Raw genomic sequence first — 18,255 nt, forward strand, 5'->3', positions numbered from 1 at the left:
CAGGACCAAGAGTCTCCACCGGCCTAGTAGCCACCCAAGCACTCTCCTCTGAGCTATTCCAGCCCTTACCTTGCCGTTCAGGTTATCAACAGGTGTACTCCAGTCCCTGTGTCCCTTTGAAGTGTTCAACCCCTTATCCGCTGAACACTCACAGAAATACCAGGTTTGGTGTCTACACACTCGCTTTTATGATCCAACTCAGGATCAGTACATTGCTTAAGATCACAGCACTGAGGTATATTTATAGAGAAAATAACAATAAGTTTATTATAAAAGAGTCAAGAGTCAAGTGATAGTGAGTAAGGAAACTGGAAACAAAAGGTTATATATAAAACAAAACTATAACACTCTTCCTAGAGACTAGACTAGACTTAACAAGTTATCTTGCCTAAAGAAGCTTATCTCACCCAAAGTCCTCTGCAGCCTTTCACCCAACGTTTCATCCCGTTTCCATGACTGTAAAGGCGCTGCCCATTTATTTCCTAAGTGCAGGATCCGGAGGCATCTTCTTTGCCTTCTGTTTATATCCCCAAAGTTCATGTATGTTTCAGAGACAGCATAACCCCCATGGTTTGTTTTCCTATGTGCTGCTGCTGCCCTGTTGGCTTTACCTCACTTTGATAACTTCTGTGTAAATGGGCAACCATTGTGTTCGCTTACAATGCTTAATTAACATCTCAACAGAGACAGGTGAATAGATATCTTTTGTTTGACAGCCTATTTCTCCATCTCTGTTGTGATACAGACTCTAAGAACACATTTCAATATATATACATAACTCCTTACATGATATCTGTACATACATTTCACAACGATATCAATGACCAAGGTGATCCTGGCTTTCATTTGAGACCTCGCATGACATTCTTTGGTAAACCAGAATCTACGTACCAGGATCAGGATTATCCTTGTAATCCCCTTGCCAGTTGTCATTAAGGAGTCCTAGCACCTTACTCCAGGAGTTTGCTCCCACTGAGTAAGCTGCAGTATTTAAAGTATTTCACTACATCTTGAAAAAGATGGGGAAATGAGAAATGCCCACTGATAAACTTTTTGAGGAAGATCCTCTTAATTCCAGTCTCTAAAACTGCCTGCCACTGAAAAGCCTTTTCTTTTCTAACATTAGAGTGCATCACCCCTAAGAAACTGCCCAACAAAGCAGCATTATGGACCCACAACAAAAATAACTTTCATGAGAGTTTTGTTCCCTGGTGATATACAGGACACACATCTTGTTGCCTTAATTTAGGCATTTAGCAGAAACATTATTGATCACTGTTCTGTTCCTCAAAACTCTCTGAAGATCCTACTGTTTATTTTTTAGCACACTGAATGAAATCTAAATCCCAGAAAGGGTCTGCTGAGAAATAGGCTATCCAATTTCAGTATGTAGTTAACCTCGAAAAAGATATACATGTGCAATATGGTGTAGGCAAGAAATATAACAATTAAAACATGATTAGTATTAACTATATCACAGTAGCATCTGTGAATCTCAGTCCAGGGCCCCACTGTGGTAGGCAATGTGTAAACAAGTAATAAAGGTGACAGTCCCTGCCCCTGGAAAGTAACCGAGAGGATGCAACAGCAGTACAAAACAGATAGATGGGGTGGAGTTGAGTGGGAACATGAGATAATAAAATGAACATAGCTGAGCAGAAATATAACTCCCCTCTAGCATAATCCACAGATACTACAGAGCCTGATCCAGTAGCCATTCAAATCAATGAGAGGCTTTCCAATGACTTCAGTGGGCTTTGGATCAGGCCCGTAATGTCCTTAACATTGGTTGCACAAAAAGGAGAAGAAGGAAAAACATTGCCCCATGTTAAATTGAATACTTTATATCTTGATGAAGAATACTGCTGTAAGGCACCTATCGCCTTCAGATCTAGTCTGGAGCCTATCTTGATTCTGACGCTATGTATTGTTAAAAAAAAAAAAAAAAGCACCCCTGTCCAAATGTAACTATCATCCATCCATAAGTAACATGACAGCAGAGTTGAAATTCAACTGCTGAATGGTGCTTTTAGTTTCCTTTTGTCTGACCACCCATCGCTAGAGGCACTAGGACCACTCCCAGCGAAATTAAAGAGGCTCCACCCTGGCATAATTCCAGTGTTTGGGAAAAAAACTTTTTATACGTGATGGGGAAAACTCTTTACAAGACATCACTGGCTATCACAGCCAGATATTATTATCAGACTAAGAATACTTGATAGTGTTGCAGGAAACACAGCGTTCCATCCAACAAGAGCCCTGCAAGGTGTAAAAATTAAAAGAGAAGAGAACAGAAGAGAATTCTACCCTTTAAGCTGCCAAAAGTCACATTCAAATCTTTTGAGAAAAAGAAAAAGAAACATGGTTTTCCAAGTGCATCCCAAAGCGTGCTGGGCAGGTGAATCCCAGTCAGATAAGTACAGTGGGCCTGAGTCCAGGCAGCTCACTGGGGTGTCAACTCCTGGCAAAATTTGGCCTGGTGCACTGGTAATGAAAATTCTTCTCTCATTTGAACCAGTGTAAATTCGGAGTAACGCCACTGTTTATGTAAATGAGCATACATAAGTAAATATACTTAAATAAATCCTTTCATGTGGAGGTGAGAAAACTTCAAAATTTCCTGTAAAACGAAAATTTCAAAAATGGAACATTTTGTTCTGATTTTAATGTTTAAAATTTTTATATTAGAAGATTTCAAAACAAAAAGTCATTTCAAAGTGAATAATCAAAATGTTCTGATAAGGTCATTTTGACCTTATTAAAATGATATTTTTTTCCAAAATGAAAATTCATCAAAATGAACACATTCCCATGAAAAGTTTCGATTTCAACAAAAGGGAATTTTCTGATGTAAAAAATGTTCAGTTGGAAAAAATTTTTAGCAGCTCTACTGACATTCCTTTTCTTTGCTGCCTGCAAGCAAACAGCCTGGAATCTGAGATTCAAGTTGGGTTCTTTCTGACCTGCGTATCACCTACTTCTGAGGGAATTCTACCCCAAACAATTAAAAATTCTGTGCACAATATTTTAAAATTCTGCCTATTTTAGTTGTCAAAATAACACAATATAATCACACCATTTTCAACTATTTGCTGACAAGTATTTTGAAATAAATTACCAAAAGGATTGAAAATGGTGTGATTATATTGTGACTGTGTTATTTTGACAATTAAAATATGCAGAACTTTGCAGAATTTAAATTTTTAAAATTTTTTGGTGCAGCATTCCCTCAAGAGTACCAGTGTTCTGTGTGGCGCAATCTGGGTGCGGGCAGCTCGGTCGGGGGTCTGGGTGCAGGGGGAATCTGGATGCACAGAAGCTTGATGCGGGGTTCTGGGTGCAGGGGGAATGGGACTCTGCAGGGGAGTCCAGGTGAAGGTGTTAAGGCTCGGGGTGGGGGGGCCTGGGGGAGTGGGGTTTGGTGGAGGGGTCAGTGTGCAGCTAGTTGGGGCTCAATGGGGTGGGGTTCTGGGGGGGGGCTCCTGGTGGGGTGGGGGTTGAGTGCACAGGCGGAGGAGGGATCACTGTACAGGGAGCTGCTCCCCCTGTCAGCCCAACCTCTATGCATCGAGACACCCTTGCACCCAACCTCCGCCATTTTTCAAACAAGGATTCGCTCTCTTAAAATTGCTGGTTTTATTTGAAGTGCATCAGTGTTCTGAATTTTTGTCTACATTTATTCTACATTTTAAACTTTTATCTGGGAATATCTTTATCTTTCTGGTGTTGAGCAGATGTCTACTTCAACTAGCCAGAAGTCTAAACCTTCTGTAAGTCACTGATCTAATCTTTTATTGTGCTTAGATGAGCTAATAAAACAACCTGGGATATTAAGAAGCATGTGTTGCCAATGGGAAAAAATGGTTTGTCAAAACGATTATATTTTTATTAAGCCATGAGAGCACTCAGTCAGATCCTATTTTGTTATTACGCCAAACAAGTCCACAGTTCTTCTAGGGAAATGAGTTCAAAAGGACTGACAGAGAGCGCTTGTCAGCACATCGTGAGCTCATTTATGTGTAAAGCTAGATCAGTTTCGTTATCCTCTTACTTGCAAAATTAGCGGAACTATTTCTGAGAACATGAAGCATGTTTTCATCTGCACCGCCTAAGTCTGATGGTGCTGACAGAGAAAGATGGATTAAGAATTTTTCACTATTTCCCACCTTTTTTCTAAAGACCACCTGTAGAATGTATCAGTAGCTAACCAGGGGTCTAGACTGCAGGAGGCTGTTTGCATAGATGAGTTATTATAGGAGGTGGAATAAGCGTGAATAGGTTTTGGTTCCTCACACAAAATAATGCTATGTATTATCAGTAGAGATGGGTAATTAGCTATGGCTGATACCTGCTTTACAAAAATATAGGAGTAGCTTCAATACTTGAAATATCTTACAGACCATGCTCCCTCTCAGAGCCATGGAGAAGAGACATTCTAACCTTTAACTGGTACCCCAGTTCTGTCCTGACCATGAGTGATTTGTCACCATTTTGACCTGTACCAGTCCTTCTGCCCTGATGCTTGCATAACTACCACTGGGAGTCAACGGGGAAGTTTGTATGCACAAGGACTGCAGGATCAGATCTTAACTAGTTCCCATGAATACTGAAACAGAAGCACATTCCCTTTTACTTCCTCTGCAGTGTTGCTGGGTTGCTTTGCGTAATGTCCCTTTCCATTCCTTGGGAGGTTCTGCCATGCTGACTTCAGACTTAGAGAGCAAAATAACAAGAGCTTCATTTTTATTCAATTCCACATCAGTATGCTGCCTAACAAACATGCTGTTTATTTTGATATCACAGATCCCTATTGGCACAGAGATTGAAGGGATGAATATTCTGGGACTGGTTTTGTTTGCTCTGGTTTTGGGAGTAGCTTTGAAAAAGCTTGGCCCAGAAGGAGAAGAACTGATTCGTTTCTTTAACTCATTCAATGAGGCAACTATGGTCTTGGTATCTTGGATTATGTGGTAAGTGTGGTTGTAAATACGTTACCATGACAGCAGTGCTTCCGGGCTTAGGAATGTCTGTCTTTACCTGCCTAGCTGTTTTTGATGCCACATCCATCACCAGAGTAAAGAGTGAGTGGCCTTCCATCCGTGCAATGAGTCTGGGTACTTGATGGCTGTTTTGCCCACTATATTTTCTCCTGTGTTTATCAGTGTTGCCTCTCGAAAATAAAGAATGCAGCCTCTTTCTTTGCACATGAGCAGTAGGCAGAAGGTCACTCACACCGTAGGCTGTCTCTTGAGAATGACAGACAGTCCTGTAGGAATCAGCTGCAGTACTCAATTTTGATTACTTTGAAAATCAAGCCCTATTTTTTTCTAAGCATCAGAAACCTGGGTGAGAACACAATTACATGCCTAATTTTATGCGATGTTACTGTGGCTGCACAAGCAAGTTGGGAATTTGTACATGCAAAACCCCAATTTGCATGCACAGTTGTAATAATTGCACATGCAAACTAGGTGCACAGTTGTGATCACATATTTTAGTTCATTCCTTTATCTTGTGATTATTTGAAACTCAGGCCCTGAATACAAATTAAGCTATAGCAATACACGCAGAAAAAAGAAGACGTTTAACAATAACTCAACATTATTTGGGTTCCAATGAATGTCTGCTACTGAAGAGAAGTGCTTGGTTACAGAACACAGAACTGACAAAACACAACTGAAAACCTCAGTCCCTTCATATAACAAGAGTAGTTAGGAGTTCCCATTAGAGTGACAAAATAGGTGAAAATCTTGACCCTATTGAAGTCAACAGGAGTTTTGTCATTGACTTCAGTGGAGCCAGGATTTCACCTTAGATCTTAGGTCTCAATTCATATAGGAAAGACTTCTTTCACGTTCCTGGGTGGGAAGGGAATGTGGGAGCCAGTACTTTCAACATACAGATAGGATCGTCAATTTTAGTTGGACGTATTCCTGGAGGTTTCATCACATGACGTAATCGTTAGTTAAAGATTAATCTTTACTTCCTGGAGACTCCAGGACAATCCTGGAGGCTTGGCAACCCTACCTACAAACCAACATCTCATTAACATTCCTAATCTCCCAGAGAGCCCTCCACAGCCCTGCACCCTCATCTGCTGGATGCCTATGTACTTTCTAAGGAGGCTGAACCTCTGCTGATAGTTTATTTTATCTCCTCTGCAGAGTTATAATTAGCGGGACCTCCCCTTCACCCACTTCTCTGGAGTCCATGCCTACATTTCTGTGTGACATTTGCCATGAGAGTTTTAGATCCCTGCTAAAGTATGAGGAGAACTAACTATCCTACTATCCAAAGTATAGAAATGAAAAACCATAAGTACAATTACAGTGAAAGATAGCTGGAATTCATTTGTCCCAACATTTTACAAAAGCTAAGGTCAATCTTAAATGTTTCCAAGATTATATATATTTTAATCCAGTGGAAATCTGTTTGTTTTTTTATTTCAGTTTTTAAAAAGTAAATATTCCCATGTGGTAGTTGCAACTTGACCAGTGCAACATTAAGACTATAAAGGAAAGTAAAAGTGAATCCATTGATTTGTTTTTCATTGTCTAAGCTGAGAGCAAAACAAGAAGTAAAGAAACAGTGGAAAGAAGAAAGTGGAATTTTAAACAGTCTTCCAGGTTTAATAATCTAAGGTGTAATTATTGATGGGGTAAGAGACGGTGTTAATTTTAGATCAGATTTGCCAGCTGAAAGACTCCATGTCCACATGGATAGGTTGGTTATGACTCTTCACAGTAAGCAACTCATACTTAGCAAAGACCTCTGAAAAGTTCTGCAGTTTCAAAGCATGTTTCCAAAACCACTCTGCTGGAAGTGTAACTTGTTTTACACCAGTTTAAGTGAAATCCAAACCAGAGCCCCAAATGTCATGCCTGCCATTCATTATGTACTGTATACTGAAGGGCTGGAGGTTACATCTTATGTAAGAAACCCAAACTGTTAAACTGTCTATGGGGAATATCATTCTGCCAAGCCCAATCAAACAATGCTTAGCCAATAGCATGTTACTCTAGGTGCTGAAACTGCTGTAGAACCACAACCATTCAAGAAAAAAGAACGAGGAGTACTTGTGGCACCTTAGAGACTAACAAATTTATTTGAGCATAAGCTTTTGTGGGCTAAAACCCAATTCATTGGATGCATGCAGTGGAAACTACAGTAGGAAGATATATATATATATACAGAGGACATGAAAAAATGGGTGTTGCCATACCAAGTATAATGAGAGTAATCAGTTAAGGTGGGCTATTATCAGCAGGAGAAAAAAAACTTTTGTAGTGATAATCAGGATTACCACTCTGAAACCTGTAACCATTCAAGAAGTCTCTCAAATTATGCTCTGTCCCTTTCTAACTCCATGTATATACATCCAGACAGGTGAGTTTTTTCACTTGAACTGCTATTTTTCCCTCCAAGAAATGGAATGGATTCAACAAAATATCTGACCTTATAAATACATTAGTTTCTGTCATTAGGGATTTAAATGTAAAAGTCTCAAAGCAGCTTAAGGCTTTCACTCTGGAGTGTAATTCCTAGGCTATCAAAAACTGATGGGTAGTGGTTCTTGTACTCAGCTCATTATGAAGCTAACTCTCCACGTTAATCAGCTGTGTGTAATCCTTTTCTTTGTGGATTATTGGACTGCTTCCGAGCCTGACATGGCAATGTACAGTAATTCTCACTTCTCCTCTTTCCTTCTCTAAGGCTATCGGTGTCCTCCGGATATTTATCCCAAATCTCTCACACTTTTTGAGTAACAGTTAGGGATGGGCAAAACTGTTCTTACAAGATAAGAAGTGTCTGGAATCTCCTCCCCTTCTGTGAATCAAACCCAACCACCAAACCTTTAAGGGCTGTTGTCAGCCAGTGGTTAAAGTAAATTGAAATAAGATGGGAAGCCTTCATCATACCAGCCAAGGAGGGGGAGCTGCTGCTCACACAGACCAGGGGGAGGACTGGGGCACTGTACAAGAGGTGACATTGGTTCGCTCCTGAGGGCCGGGGCAGATTGTGGGATGGAAGAGGAAGGGACATGTCAGTGGATCTACTCATATTCTGATCCACCAGCTGTTGCTTTGGGGGCCCAGGGACTGGAGTAAGCCTGGAAACTGGAGTAGTAGCTGCTGTGGTGTGCTGAGAATTTCTTCTCTCTTTGTCTCCAGGGAATTCCCCAGCATATAGCGAGGCTCCTTGAGCTGGAGATGTGTTTTGGGCCTAAATGCAGCTCCCAAGGAGCTCCCTTTGAGGACTGTAAACTGTTGCTGACAAAGGAAACCACAAACAAATTATTGATGTCTGAAGATTTGTTGTGTGTATAGAGCTATAGGCCAGAGTGAGACTCCAGACACTCAGTTGTTGTAGACAAATACTAGAATTAAATGCCTTCCCTGGACTTACCCTGTGCTTTCTGAGCTTCAGGAACTAACCTGGCATCCTCGCTGATGGAATAAAACTCCACAATAGACATCTTCTCCTCCACTCTCTCCTATGGGCATGCAATCTCCCGGATAGCTTCTGCCAACATTCCTGCACCATCTCCACTCCCGGCAGTGCCACTTACAGCCTTCCTGGATGTTTCTTTCAGGCCAGGGGCCAATGACAACTTATCCAGGCTGACAACATCCCCTTTAGCAACCAAGAGAAAACTCCGGTCCATTGTAAATTTGTTTATCATAAGTGTATCGAGCACATGGCCCTGTGTATTCTGTGGTTCTGGAGGCATGGAATTTACTTCAGATTCCACCCCTTCAGGAGGGGCAGAGTGCTGTACACAGGTTTCCTGGCAGGAAGAATTTGGTCCCTAAAAATGAAAGTGGTATGTGTCTTTTTTAAGGCTTGTTCCTCTTGCTTAATATTAATGAAAGACAATCCTTGTTTTTCTTTATGCAGGTATGTGCCTATTGGCATTACATTCCTTGTTGGAAGCAAGATTGTAGAAATGGAAGATATTGTCCTTCTGGTAACCAGCCTGGGAAAATACATCTTTGCCTCAATTCTGGGTCACGTCATCCATGGAGGAATCATTTTGCCGCTTATATATTTTGCATTCACACGCAAAAATCCTTTCAGCTTTCTCTTAGGACTTATAACACCATTTGCAACAGCCTTTGCCACTTGTTCAAGGTATGCTATTGTGCTTGTTTCTGATATGGAATAATGGTATGCTAAATCCATGTTTTAATTTGAACAAGTTTCAGATGCAAATATTGGCCCTGATCCTGCAAAGGACTGTGGTTAGGTGCACGGTATGCCCCTTACAGATTCCCACTGATGCCAGGGGGATACCAGGATGGGTAACTATACATCCGGGCATAACCTTTTGCAATATTGATGCCATTATTAGCAGTGATATGCAGCCCATATTTCAACAATTTCAGCGACACGGTGTGTGGGACTGGGGAATCTGTTTGCTTTCCCTTTAAAGAAAATCTTTTTCCTAACCATAACCAAGGAAGAAGGCAACACCACTTCGCAAACAAGCTGTGCTCTTGCTGAGAATAGTTATACATTGCTCTTGGCCAAGCTTTTCAGAAGGGATTAGTGATCTGGGGTGCCCAATTTGAGGCATTATAAAAGGTCCTGATTTTCAAAAAGTGCTGACCCCCGACCTACCCTTTGAAAATTAGGCCTTTTTAAGACATCTCAAGTCAGGCACCCAAAATCATTAGTTAGTGTTGAAAATCTTGGCCTAGAATTCTGTGTAGCAGTACTATGGAAATAATAAAAATACTAATAAACTGACAGCTTATGCACCGGGTTGGACAGGAATGTACTGCTCCATGTCTTATTTCCTGTTTGTTTCTAGCTCAGCTACTCTCCCATCAATGATCAAGTGTATTGAAGAAAACAATGGAGTAGACAAGAGGATCAGTAGGTTCATCCTTCCTATTGGGGCCACTGTGAACATGGATGGAGCTGCCATATTCCAGTGCGTGGCAGCTGTGTTTATTGCTCAGCTGAATAATGTTGACCTCAATGCTGGACAGATCTTTACTATTCTGTAAGTTGCTTGTGATTCAAACCACATCTCCCTGGCCCCCAAACGCCATGCTAAGCCTGGGGTCTTTCTGTTTTTAAACACAAATCATTTTTTAATACCTAGCAGTTCAAATTCCAGACCTACAGTTGCCAATTTTGGTTGGACGTATTCCTGGAGATTTCATCACATGGCATAATCTTTGATTCCTGGAGATTCCAGGACAACCCAAACCAGACCTCTGAACTGCAGTCTGTAAATTGCTGTGGAACATATTATCCAACAATACAACAGGAGTCTTTCAAGCTTTATAAATCTCATTTTGACATGTACTGAAATGTAGGGAGGTTTGATAGATGTGGAGATTAAGGGCTAGATCTGAATCTTAAATGGATACTGAGCATCTCAAAAACACCATTTGTGCAGAACTCTTCCCTCCATCTCAAGCTCCCCTTTCCCCATCCTCTGGCCATCAAGCTAGGTAATTCCATGGCCTCTCCTATGCCCCTGCCCTCCGTATCCTCCTTAACCCCTTATTCTCTTTTACCTTTCGTGTTTGGATACCAATAAGTCACTTCTTTCTTTACAACCAATCCAAACCCTGTCCTTTCCTTCCCGTCCTCACTGCTAATAGCTGTGTTCCTCCCTGCCTTGATAATTTCCCACTTTGTCTACGGTAACTTCCCTTTCTCTGGCCTTTCCAGTGCCCATGCCGCTGCCCTCCCGTCGATCCAGAGTGCTGCCCTTGAGTTCATCATCCGCATGCAGCACTCTGACCATATTGCTCCCCTGGCGCTCCGTTTGGCCGCTCCACATCGCCTTCTGTGTCCGTTTCATACGCCTTGCCCTCACGTGCTGGGTGCCTCTGCCCTGGCCTGTGTCCCATCCCTAGCTTTCCACGACTGCCTTGTTCGGAGCCTTTACTCCGCCTATCACTTTGCACGTTCCTTTTGTGCCCTCCTGTTTTGTCTATCAATACTGCACCCATCCCTGTGCTAATCAAACACCTTCTCCCGCAAGCACCCTCATGCTGGGCTGTCCCTTCCACACCTGAAATACCCTATATACCATGAGCCGTCTTTTTCCTCCTTCAGATCCCTCCCCAAGACCCTCCAAAATCCCTCAGTGATCCCACAAATCATTTTAACACCCCTAAGCCACCAACATTCTGCATCCCGCAGACATCCCTGGGACATATTCTGGGTGCTCTGCTTCCTTCCAGCCATCCCTATTCCTGTTATTTGCTTCCTTCCCTTGCTCTTTTGCCTGCACGTTGTCCATTTGGATCACTTCCACTCCTCTGGGCAGGAACAGGTCTAATTCTGACTGCAAAGCATCCAGCACACTTAGATTGCTGTTATCATTTTTCATGTAAATGGCAGAGATACACCGTGATGCACGTTGCTCATCTGAAAATACACTGGTAGTATTTTCTTTACTTGGATAGCTAGTTTTGATTCTTGCAGAATAACAGTACTCAGTACCCAACAGTATTAATTTCTATTATTGGACATCTGCAGAATACATGGCCCGATACGGAAGAATTTGTTGACAAAGAAGTTACATTTGCCCCCCTCCTTTTGCTTTGGTTAAAATTGACACTGTAGGAAAATAGGCACCGTAACCATTGAATGAGTGTGTTACTGAAACTGCACTAACTCATGTTTGAAAACATTCTCAGTGTGACGGCCACTGCAGCCAGCGTTGGAGCGGCTGGAGTCCCAGCTGGAGGAGTTCTGACCATTGCTATTATCCTGGAGGCCATTGGACTTCCCACCAACGATCTATCCTTGATATTAGCAGTGGACTGGATTGTGTAAGTACTGTATAATATAAATCTGCTGCTACATATGTAATTGGAAGCACAGGACTGGGGGAACAAAAGCAATAGTCTAGAAAATAAAAACGGAAATCACACAGTTGTATATCGAGTTTACACACACACACTCTCTCTCTCTCTTCACCAGAAAAGGCCAAGAATAACATAATTCAGTTTCAATTAAATAAGAACTGGGTGGCAGATCCTAAAGTACTTATTCAACTTGTACTTCATCTTTGCTGAGATGAAATTCCCATAGATGCTAGTTCCCTTAAGAGGAATTATTTAGAGCTGTACAAAGGGTCTTGCTAGAAATTAGATGGAAGAGAAAGAGAACTGAGGCTGAATAATGGAGAAAGCTTCCTAAGTATTGGATTCATTAGGTGGTGTGACGGTCTCCTGGGGAAAGCAGTACACATCCTGTTGCTTCAGACATTTAAAACTAGGTTAGACAAAGGACTGGGAACAATCCTACATTGGCAGAAGAGTGGAGTCAGGGGACAAGCAGTGATCATAAGAGCTGATATTGCTGCATGAACATGTTATTGGATAGGAGCAATTTTCATCAGGAGTTTCGTTAGCTATTTTTGCACCTCTCCTTTCTTTGCTGTTGGAAAGGGCCAGATAAGGCCCAAATTCTGACGTTCTTATTCAGTTCTGCTCAGTTCTTACCAAGACAAATCTCTCTTCTGAAATCAGGGGAAATTATCCCACAGCCTAACAGATCCCAGCGTGAAGAGTCTGATCCTGCTATTCAGACTAACTTTCTTCTCGTGACTCCTAGATTTACCCTCTTGTACCGCCCTAAATAACTCCTCTCCCGGGGGAAAGGTTAAAAGACTCCATTTGTATAGCTCAGTTAAGTGACACGGGGACCATCTGCGAATACCTGAGAGGTGTAGATAGCTCTCCTGTCACTTTAACTGAGCTATCCAAAATGGGGCTCTTCGCCTTTCCACTCAACCAACCTCTTACCCCCTTTAATCATTGCTGTCTGCCTGTGAACTCCCCCCAATTGGTGCCCATGCCTAGCTACAGCAAAGTTTCACCCGCTGACTCTGAACCCCTCTGTGCCCCGATGGCCGGAAAATTTATCAATCAATCTTAATAACCTAGAAAGCCTAACATTAAAGTACTTTAACACTGACCTTGGAGTGCTAGTGAAATAACAGGTTTACAGGGCGCTGACCTAGTCTGCAGTCAAGACCATTGGCTAGAGAAGCCTATTGAGGCAAATCCTTGGCTCAGGTTATTGTTGGATGCACAAGGCAAGGGAAAAGGGCAACAATCATTCTTCCTTTCCACCTCACCTCCACCCGCTCTGTCCTCATTGTGCAGGGCCAGCCATAGTTGGGGTCCTTGTGCTTCCTAGAGGCACTGGCCTTGTCACCTAGGGCACTAGCCACTTTAAAAGGGGTTGTGGGAGGAGGCAAAGCAGTAGCCCCACCCCCCTCCCTCTACACGTCGTCACACATGACGCACCTTCCTGACCGGTGTGACAGTGGCTGCACCGTCCTCTGTGGGCCTGGGAGCTGCAGGAGTCGTGGTGCATAGGGCTTCCCAGTGTTCCCTCTAGGTCTGGATGGCTCTGAGCCCACTCTTCATTGAGGACTAAACTGCACTCTCTGTGTATCACCTGCCTCCTCCACACAGTTCCCTTCCCTTCGTAGTACACAGCAATGCATTGCTGTCAGCACTGCACGGGAAGCAGCCTGGTTGTTGCAGCTGATGTGGTTATAATGATGAGGATGGTGGGGCGGGAGGGAAGTAACCTTGTGACTCATTTTATTGCAAAGCGTTGAATAAACAAGTAGTACCAAGTCACAAGTTAAGCACATGGTGCAATTAGGCCATGAGCAGACTAAGTGAGGTCCCAAAGCAGAGAGGGAAGAAATGTGCCTTTCTTAGCAGATAGCTGTTGTTTTAATCCTCTCTCCCACTTCAGAGTGACAACGTGATCTGGAAACCTCCTTTCATTACACTGTAGCCTTGTCACATTCGCTTGTGGTGCATGGCCAAGGGGCATCAGGATGGGACATGGTGCCAAAGCTCAGACAGCAGCACTAGTGATGGGGGAACCCTTTGTGCCTGATTTCATACTCACCTGGACATCATGGGGTGGAAGGTCTGACTCAGGCTAGAACATCACCAGGTTTCACTGCGCTTAGAGGAGGCTGGAAAAGGAATGGAGCAAAGGCAGCGAAACAATCCAGTGAAAGCTGGGCCCGGTGGGACAGAGGCACTAATGAAAAGGAGCTCAGTGGGGGAGAAGGAAAGACATGAACAGAGCCTGTCTACGTCCTGGAACAGGGCCCCCACATGTGCTCGCTGAGCTTTTGGGTGATGTAGATATTACAGGCTTCCCTTTAGTTAAAAACAAAGAGCCCAATTCATCCATATCTAAACTTGGCAGCCTGCCCCACCTCTGTGATGGAAGACTAGCAGTGGGCCATGAGTGGCCATTCAGGGGACGCAAGGTCAGGAATGGATTCAGGGCTCTCTCTTCCTGTGCTGGTGGAGACAACTGTGGAGGGAGGGAAGTGGAAGCAATGGGATAGTGGAGAAAGCCCATCTGTCTCAGGGGAGATCCCTTGTGTCCCGCCCCTGTCTAGAGGTGAAGTGTTACACTGGCAGCTGAAGAGGAAGCATAGAGATTGAGAACAGCCAATGCTAAGAGTTGGAGCCACCCATAAAACACGCTACATTTCTATAATACTTAAACTATGATGATACCTATAGAGAACAGCTAATGCCACTGTCAATCCACAGTATTCCTTCTGTCTCCATTGACTTCAGTGGTATTACACTAGGGATGAATTTGGCCCCATATATTGAATTGTATTGCTTAAGTTAAAAGGGTGCCTATGTGCTTTTGCCATTGACCAGGGACCGAACCACCACTGTTGTGAACGTTGAAGGAGATGCCCTGGGAGCAGGTATCCTTCATTATCTGAATCAAAAAGAAAAGACGTCGAAAGAGCAGGAGCTAAATGAAGTCAATGTAGAAGCGATTCCCAACTGCAAATCTGAAGGGGAAACATCACCTCTGGTAACACACAGGAACCAAGTCCCCACCCCAGCCAGCACTGCGGAGCCAGAGTCAAAAGAATCAGTACTGTGAACTTGAGGAAAACTTGCAAACAGGTTGACTGCTGCCTTGTTAACATGCTAGACCATTTGCACTGCTGTTAGGGACTAGCTGTGTGTTCACCTTTTGAGTTTCAGTGGCAATGATTTGAAGCTACAGACTTGTTAGGCGTATGTCTGTCTGTCTCTCCCTGGAGAGAGCAATCACTTCACAATGATGTTATGATGTTTCCTACAACACAGGTATGTGTGTGGTGTGTGTACATGCATACATGTATATGACAACAGTACCAATAAGGATTCTTTTTTGGGTTTAAAAAGATATTTATTAGTAAAAGTCCATGGGGAGGGGAAAAGAGGCTAAACAGAGAGGACATACTGGTTGTAGATGGAATTTGCACCACAAACAGGTCTGAGAACTAGGGGATCCCGAATGGCAGGGTAATGTTATGCAGGAACCAGTACTTTCTCAGAAACACCTATTTAATAGTATCAAGTGGGAAAAGAAATGCACTTTCTATAACACACACACACCCTCCTTGTCCTTTGTGCACACATTACAGCAAATAAATACTGAAGACTAGTAATTTTAAAATCCAAATTAATAGCTCAGAGGAATCTGATCTTCATTCTATTGCCAGGCAACTTTATCAAAACATCCCCAGGAAGCAGACAGTGTGGCAGCTTTGGCTCTCTATTCTCCTAGCTGTCAGTGATAGAAATCAACCCCACCACTTTAAACTCTAAAATAACAAAGATTGGAGTCAGACAAAAGATCTGCTTTACTCCCTATTTAAAACCGACAAACCACTTTTAAGCCAGTTTTGGCAAAGTAATTACACGAACTTCTATAGTTACAGTATAACTGTGTCTACAAGAGAATTGTCTATAAAAACACTGAGTGACAAAGACTTCAGCTCTACGCACCTAACCACACACGTGCATCTACTGCCACTCGAAACTGTTCATGTTTCTTTAATGGCTCAAGTCAGACGTCCTGGGACACATCCTTTTCCAAGCAACATTTCTCAGACGAGAAAGGAATATAAAAACTCAAAATGTGGAAACTGATGAAAAATCCAAAGCATTATCCCCTGGATGGCCAGAGTAGGGACTACTGATGGCATGAGACGGGACGGCGTGTGGAGTCCACTGATTCCTGCTGGCTCTTGGGACGGCTGTGCCTCCCCCTCTTTGTACGCTGCCCTGGTGTCCCTGTCCCTTCGAACAGCAGAGCCAGCTTGACGGTTGTGCTGCTGTTGGACCCCTTGTCTGCAGCAGTTCACTCTTATCGTGTCCATTCTTGCCACAGGAGGTAGAAGAAGCCATAGGCCAGGACCTAATGGTGCAAGTTTTAATTCCTACAGGGTATTCTGCCTGAAATTGAACCAGCTGCTCCCTGACTTCTACACTGCCCCCACAGGGCCAGAGCCACAGCTCATTGAAAGCAATGGCCAGACTGCCACAAAGACAGGGTCCCAGAATGAACACTGTTCAAATGGTGGGGCTTCCCTTTCCTCACACGTCAATGCAATGCAGAGCCCCAGCTCCTCTCCGTGTGAGTCTCCCAGGCATGATTAGCATGATTATTGCTTGTGGAACAGAGGGGAGCAGTTGTGCTATTGTTGGCTTGTCTCAGCAATGAACATTGATCCTGGATAAAAAGCAGCAATTCTCTCCCGTAGTCTTCCTTTACCAACTGCTACACAAGGTGTACAGAGGGATCACAGCCCACACCAATGAAACGCAGCCACCTGTGAGGTGAAATGAATTGTGCACAGCAATGCTACACGCATGCTTAAGATAGGAAGCGACGAATGAGTCAGTCAGCTCTGAAATTGCACATAGAATTTATTCTTTTGATTTAAACCCATGTTCAGAAAAAAAGAGCACATGACACTCCTTGACTCGTTTTAAAAATACAGTGGTATAAAAAGACTCTGTGCTCACCACCCAGCACTTGACAGTAATATCACAATCTTACAATCCCCTGTAAGATTCCTCCCAGTTCCTCTCAGCTCAGGAACACAAAAGGGACCTTACCGCCTGTCCTGAAGGTCAATACACTAGGGATATTTTGGACCAACGTGGGGTACGACTCTTAGATTGGCAGGCCCCTGACAGAATACCCTGCCCCCCTCTCTCTGGGGTGCCAACCCAGTTGTCCCTATTCCACAGTCCCAACTGTGGCAGCATAGCGTGTTCATTAGGTCCCAGGCCATTGAGGGCCTTATAGGGCAAAGCGCATCATTCAGATTCTACACGGTACCTGATAGGTTGCCTGGGCCGATCCAAAAGCATGGGTGTTGTGTTCCCCACGGGACATACCCTGTAACAAACAAGCTGTGGAATTCTGCACCAGCTTCAGTTTAGATTTTAGATGGCGCCTCATATAAAGCACATTGTATTAGTTACATTGAGGGAGGTAGGCCAATTACTGGAGTTGGAATTTAACCAAGGCTAACACTCCTGCTTGTGCAAAAAAGTGCCAGAGGATTTGTATGGACCACAAGATTGTTCAGGACCATTCTTCTTAATGTTCAAGAAATCTGGAATCTTGCAGGTAGCAAAACTATTTTAAGCTTGTAAAATGAGCCAGTCCTTTCATTATTCTAATGTAGCAAGAAACATCCAAGAGATTCCCTGGAAAATCACTTTCTCGGTGCCAAACTACACATGTCTTTTGATAATCCTTGTCATAAGTAATATTTCTCATTGTCTGATCTTATACATGATGTTAGTTGCCTTAAACATTGTGCAGTCCTATATGACGGCTTTGTCATTTCTACTTGGGTGTTCCTTTTGTTTGTACTCTTTGAGTTGCATGTACTATGCAAAATTGTAATGGATCCAAGGTTATAGTATCTTTAATGCAAATGAGATTGTACATTTTAGCATCTGTCCTTGTTGTAACATGGGGCCTGATCCAAAACACAATTAAGTTGATGAGAAACTTTCTGTTTACTTCACTTGACGTTAAATCGGGTCCTTAAAATAACATCATTACCAAAAAAATTATATAAAAGGTCCTGGAAGTGTCTTCACTGTTCTTATTGTGTCGGACTGGCCTGGTATTCGGCTATAGTACTTATGATGCACCAGACCATATTACACACAGAACACAATATTTCAGAGCACTTTACAGAAGTGTGGCAAAGGGACTGCATGTTGGCAGACAAAGCAGCTGTGTGCGCTCGGCAGCCAGGCCAATAAAACCAATCACATCTGTACTGCTGCCAGCACAGATCACCAGGATTTCTTTGAACTATTGATACGATCTGTAAACAATTCCAATTCCTTTGCATGAATGTGTATAATTGAGTTGTACAATTTCACTGGTCCCTTCCTTGATTTGGCTCCGGGC

At 43.1% G+C, this 18,255-nt stretch overlaps 1 protein-coding gene across 2 annotated transcripts in view; it reads left to right on the forward strand.

Moving 5' to 3' along the window:
* SLC1A4 (solute carrier family 1 member 4) overlaps window positions 1–17,940 on the forward strand; it is a 36,069-nt gene extending 18,129 nt beyond the window's left edge. For both annotated transcript variants that reach the window (XM_034764217.1, XM_034764219.1), the window contains 5 exons: window positions 4,804–4,970; window positions 8,899–9,132; window positions 9,815–10,009; window positions 11,667–11,801; window positions 14,691–17,940. In XM_034764217.1, the coding sequence (XP_034620108.1) occupies window positions 4,804–4,970; window positions 8,899–9,132; window positions 9,815–10,009; window positions 11,667–11,801; window positions 14,691–14,925 (966 nt within the window). In that variant the 3' untranslated portion in view covers window positions 14,926–17,940. The remainder of the gene's footprint in view (window positions 1–4,803; window positions 4,971–8,898; window positions 9,133–9,814; window positions 10,010–11,666; window positions 11,802–14,690) is intronic.
* The last annotated feature ends 315 nt before the right edge of the window (window positions 17,941–18,255 follow it).

The sequence above is a fragment of the Trachemys scripta genome, chromosome 3 (genome assembly GCF_013100865.1).
Source record: "Trachemys scripta elegans isolate TJP31775 chromosome 3, CAS_Tse_1.0, whole genome shotgun sequence".
NCBI lineage: Eukaryota > Metazoa > Chordata > Testudines > Emydidae > Trachemys > Trachemys scripta.